The 6,161-nt window shown below is 41.3% G+C and overlaps 1 protein-coding gene across 1 annotated transcript in view; it reads right to left on the bottom strand.

Annotated features, from left to right (window-relative positions):
• The window catches only part of LOC104728034 (DNA-damage-repair/toleration protein DRT100-like), a 1,971-nt gene continuing 1,295 nt past the window's right edge, over nt 5,486–6,161 (bottom strand). The window contains exon 2 of the mRNA XM_019231873.1: nt 5,486–5,589. Within this exon, the coding sequence (XP_019087418.1) occupies nt 5,486–5,589 (104 nt within the window). The remainder of the gene's footprint in view (nt 5,590–6,161) is intronic.

The raw sequence follows: 6,161 nt of genomic DNA, 5'->3' as shown, positions 1-6,161 counted from the left end.
CAAACCTCCTGTAATAGCCTGCCAACTCAAGGAAACTCCTAATCTCTGTGGCATTCTGCGGTCTAGGCCAATCCCTGATAGCCTGAATCATCTCCGGATCTACAGAAATCACATCTGCAGAAACTATTTGACCCATAAAACCCATCTCACGCTGCCAGAAACTGCAATTGCGCAACTTGGCAAACAACTTCTGCTCCCGCAACTTCTCCAGAACTGCCCTCAAATGCACTGCATGTTCCTCAGGACTCTTAGAATAAACCAGGATGTCGTCGATGAAGATGATGATAGACACTTCCAGGAACTCGTGAAACACGCTGTTTATCAACCTCATAAACGCTGCTGGCGCATTTGTCAACCCAAACGGCATCGCCACGAACTCTTAAACCCATATCTCGTTCATCTACTTGACGAACCACACCGACGCTCCCCACGGTGAAGTGATAAGACGTAAGAATCCCCTATTTTCTTCCTCAGCTCTACTAGACTAATAATCAAGTATGTTGACATCAATTCACCACCACCCGGATATCAACACCCCTTGTCCATCCAAGAACCTCTAGTAACTTGTCTCTTAAGGAAACTTCCACAAAATAGCTTATTACAATATCAGCTTCCCGCTTAGCAATTCTCCACAGCAAATCATCAATACGAGCGTAANTGAAGATTTGTTCTATCGACCGCCTCCAAACCCAACGGTTCCTGAGACACAACACACAAACTCAACGCACCGATCTCTCCTACTAGAGACTCCATCTCCTGCTCCTGAGCCNGGCCGCCAACCTAACCTACTTGACTTGTTTCCCCTAGCAAGCTTACCAAAACCTTGAATCTAGCAACCCTATCCATCTCCAATGNTCAGGATGATAGGCTATCTCCCAATCATAGTCTGCCACAAGCTCTATCTACCGCCTCTGCCTCAAATTCAGCTCAGGCTGAGTGAATATATACTTCAGACTCTTATGATCTNACAACCATGCCCTTGCCGGCTCATACCTGTTGCAGCTCTCCTTCCCAGGACTCCAGCACCACCGGCCACCCAATCCTGGCACATCAGCCACACATTNTTAAACACTTGTACCTTTGCACCATAAAGATAATATCTCCAAACCTTCAGGGCAAAAACTACAGCACCCATCTCCAAATCATGAGTAGGATAGNTTGACCGCGCCGGTCATAAAACCCTGGCCCACTGGCCAATCATAATCCTAAAATCCCAGATTAAACCACCATCACTCTCGAGGTCTACATTCCGTCGTTATGTTTATACTCACGTTCTATACATTGTTTGCTCCCAACTCTTCCACTCTTAGGTCTCAACCTTCGAGTCATACCGATCTCACTCTCAGACCAGCGTCTTCGAGTTNGTAGTCAACATCTTCTTCAGGCTTGCAAAGCCCGTCTCGCATTCCTGTGACCAAACAAAAGGAACATCCTTCCCTATTAACTTAATCATAGGATGTGCTCTGTTAGCAAAGCCCTGCACAAACCTCCTGTAATAGCCTGCCAANTACAATCCTCAAGATCTCGGTATCAGGGGAACTGCTCATCCCCTCAGGGGAACATTATCCCCTCTGCCACTCTCAAAGCCCACAGCCCCTCGAGCTATCGGTACTCAGGAGAATCACCATCCCAACAGGAGCAACAATCCTCAACAACTATAAACATCTCTAGACACAAAGTACCTTCTGTGGTCCGAGTATAACATTGCAATGTTACACATGCCCACTCAACTTCNTCACATCTGCAGAAACTATTTGACCCATAAAACCCATCTCACGCTGCCAGAAACTGCAATTGCGCAACTTGGCAAACAACTTCTGCTCCCGCAACTTCTCCAGAACTGCCCTCAAATGCACTGCATGTTCCTCAGGACTCTTAGAATANTCGCCTCTCTAGGCTCGATACCTCTCGAGAAGAATCTCGCACCAATCATCTACAACTGCTCCATCCTCCTAACCTAAGATGGAAGGTCCTCAACTTCCGCAGCCCTCGGCTGCACCCCGCCACATGTGGTACAACTGGAGCCTGTACTGGTACACCTCTCGGTAACCGCTCCAATAGCACGCCAACAGATCCGCCAAGCGATCATCTCGACCCAGGGCTCCAAATGCTGCAACCCCAAAACTGGGTTCCCAGCACCCCCGGCACACTCACCGGCTAACCCTCTCTGGTCCCTCCTGATACGCTTGCGACCCTTTGACGTACCATCTCGTGGAACTCTGGACCACACACTCGCTAGCCTCGGGACCCGCCCGACTATGACCACGACCACGTCCCCGTCCACGACCAACAACTCAAACACCTTTAACCACTGCACTTCCAAGAACAGAGGTTAACAAGCAATCTTAACATAGCACAAAAACACAAAAACCAAAACTCACCGTGGAATCACATTGTAGGCTCGAAGAGGATGTTCTAGGACTCCATGCCACACACAATTGACTAACTCACATAATCAATCAAGACATGCAATCCCAAACATCATAACAGAAACCTAGTGAAACCAAACCTAGAACCGTAAGGGCTCTGATACCAAACTGAAACGACCTGACCCGTTTTTTAAAAAAAATAAAAAATAAATAATAATAATAATAATAAATAATAATCTACAATAAGTGGTCTCATACCCACTAGCCACCTAACCACAATCACAACCAACAACAGAATAACAAATACCAATATCCAATAAATAAATAACCAATCTTAAACCATAACAACAATCCAATAATCAAACATCAGGAAACATGAAACCGGCAACCTAAGAATGTTTCTAAAGACTCAACTCTAGCAACCTAGCAACACCAGACAACATATAATCGAGTCCCTAGAACATCCTCCTCCTCATCGCCTTGATTCCACGATCACACTTTGTCTTTACCTGCACCACAAACACATATTGAGATGCATGAGTATTTGATAAACACTCAGTGAGGCAATCCTCCCATCTACTTGGCTATACACACAAGCAACAATGATTCCAATGTTCCAAACAAACAACAAACAAAACATACAAACCAGGAAATCAAACATGTCTCGCTGGAAGGGAGGTGTCGACCGACACCAGCTAAATGTCGACCGACACTGGCCTTGGTGTCGACCGACACTACCCCACAGTGTCGATCGATGCCCAATTTGCTGGTGTCGGCCGACACCAAGTGGTGTCGATCGACACTCCCTCTGCAATCGCGATCCGCTCGAAGGCAAAAGTCGAATCTCGCTCCCAAACTCCTCCCAATCGCCCAATACTCATAACTCAAGCCAAATACGTCCGTAGGAACCTGGAGCAACCAATCCCAGCAAGAAAAACATACAAAACAACAACAAACAAGCAAGAACAATGAAATCAAAGGCTTAGATTAGCCATGGTCATGCACTCACCTCTTTGCAGGAAGTTTCTGACCAGCAATGAACGAATCCACACTCCCAGCAAGCTTCCTACACGATTCTAGCCTTGGATCCCTCAAGAAACAGCAAGGAATCTCACCAATCTCTCTCAAAAGCTCAAGAACAATGTTTTCTCCCTTTTTTTCCTCAAAAACCACAAAGCGGCGACAAAGACAATTCACAAAACCCTTCTTTTCGTTGAAACCCGATTAAGTAACCCGGTTCAATTGTTTCCCAAAACCAAACCGAACCAAATCGATCAATAAATCAATCTAGTCGAACCAGAAAACATTGGTGTCGATCGACACCCTTACCCAAACGCACAGTTTTAGGTTCACGGGTGTTACAACACCACATATGAAATGACATCGTTTTGAGAAACAAAAGAAATAACTTCTTTTGGTTAAAACGACGTCGTTTCTTCTTTCTTCCTCTTTTCTTATTTATCTTTTCTTCCTCCTTCTTTCCCGATTTGGAGATTGAACCTAAAGGCCCTAAATTTTTTTAAAAATCTCCAAATTAATTGAACAAAGAAACGCGACTTCAACTCGGCGAGTGACGTCAACGACGCCAGAATCTCGCCGGATATTTGATTCTCAGCGAGGTTCAGAACAGCGAGTTTGGAGAGCTTGCTGATTTCCGCATGAATCTCTCCGGTGATTTTGTTACCGTTAAGATCGAGGATACGGAGCGAGGCTAAGGAGTTGACGCATGGAGGAATCTCGCCGGTGATTCCCTTCCAGTCAGCGAGGATGAAGGAAGTGAGTGCACTTAAATCGCAAACCGCTGGATCAATCGAACCGGACATAAACCCGGACCGGCCTGCCTTTTAGAGTTTTTGGATCCACCAGCTCAGGAAAGAAGGAGGAAGAACTCGATCAAATCGGGAAACCGCTGGTTCAATCAGTCAAATCGGGAAAGAAGGAGGAAGAACTGAGGTTAAATTTTAGGGGTTTTGGATCCACCAGCTCTTCCTATCCAGCCCTTCCTCATTGCCATGCTTCGTTTTCCGGTGTTTCAATAATACAAATCAATTGAACAAAGAAACGCGACTCGGGAAGGAAAGAGGAAGAAAAGAGGAAGAAAGAAGAAACGACGTCGTTTTAACCAAAGAAATGATTTCTTTTGTTTCTTATAACGACATCGTTTCATATGTGGCGTCCACGTAAGCAGCCGTTGACGGTCTCTTAACACCGTTACGGTTAATGTATGTAATAACATCTTTTAACGAGTTGGGGCAGTGAATTTGAATTTTATTGAACTTAATGTATTGATTTGCACAATGTTAAACATGGTGCAGGAATCGAACATACCCCTTAGATGGAGTATGAAATTATCGATTTTTCTTATTATTTCTATTAATTTGCAGGACAGGTAGCATAAAAAAATGATGAATACACAAATGCAAGATAACAATAGAGATTATATAAAACTATATCAACTAAACAAAAAGCGTTCTTATCGTCGAATGATAGTACGTCTTACAAGAAAGTGGGAAGCAAAAAAAATTTAAAAAAACAATAAGTTCATTGGAAAAAAATTCAACTTTGTTCTATTGGTCAAACTTTTTTAATGGAAATTTAAATTTTCCTTATTTTTTTAAACCAAAATATACTCTTCTACTTTTTCAGTTTGGAATAAGTAATATTAATATGCTGACCCAAAAAAAAAATGGAAAATTAATATATGCATCTTCTTTTTCTAGTAATGTATTTTAAAAAATTTTGTTGTAATTTTAGATTGTTTTATTTAATTTTATATTTTCATCTTTGAATTATTTGAGATTCATATATTACTGTGCTTATAATTTTCTATTATTTTATTAATTATGTCAAATTAATTTTCTTCTAATTTTTCAACCTTGATTGGTTGGTCATATGAATTAATTTAAGTATATTGTATTAATTTTTTAACTTTTAAATTAATTCTTGATTAAAGGCAAAATAGTCATTTTATGTGATACATAAGGTATTTTCAAAAACTTAAATAAATTATTATAGATTTCAAATTTCCTAGTTTAAGTTATATATTCAAATTATTTCCATGAACTTTTAGTTAACTATCTATTAAGTTACAGTTTTTTAAACTTGTTGTATAGGATTTACAAGACATCCAAGTCCATGTCTGGATTAAGTTTAGCAAAGATACCATCGCATATGTTGTTGTTATCGTCGGTTATGGTATTAATGATTTCGGGAACGCATACTGGATTGCAAAAAAACAACTGGGGAGAGAAATGGAGTGATAAAGGCTATGCCCTCATTTATCGACACACAAAGAAAGGACAAACCTCAATGTTTACGAAGACTAAAATATTGTGGTCCACCATCTCTGTAAACATAAATCTGAATTATTTTATGTTTTTTAATTCGACTAATGAGTGAAAATATTAAACGACACCGCATTATATAAATAGAGAATATAAATGAAAGTCATAATTATAATAATCCCACAAAATTGACCCAATGAAAAAACGGTTAATCCAAAATGTCCGATTAGCCCCTGCAAATGCAACAACTTCTCCGTTTCTTCTTCTTCACATAAAAACGAAAGCTTTCTTGGTACATAAGCTTTCGGAATCCACCAACCCTATTCTTACAAATTTATTACATACCCTGACTCTGAAACTTGGGCTCGCGAGTGACACTTTCACTGTGAATCTCCTCATAAATAGTTATGTCAAGCTCAGAGAAGTCAACACTGCACGCAAGGTGTTTGGTGAAATGTGTCAACCAAACGTCGTTTCCTGGACTTCGGTTATTTCTGGGTTTAACAAC

Source organism: Camelina sativa, chromosome 11 (assembly GCF_000633955.1).
Source record: "Camelina sativa cultivar DH55 chromosome 11, Cs, whole genome shotgun sequence".
Lineage (NCBI taxonomy): Eukaryota > Viridiplantae > Streptophyta > Magnoliopsida > Brassicales > Brassicaceae > Camelina > Camelina sativa.
This window is presented reverse-complemented; position numbering and strand designations above follow the sequence as displayed.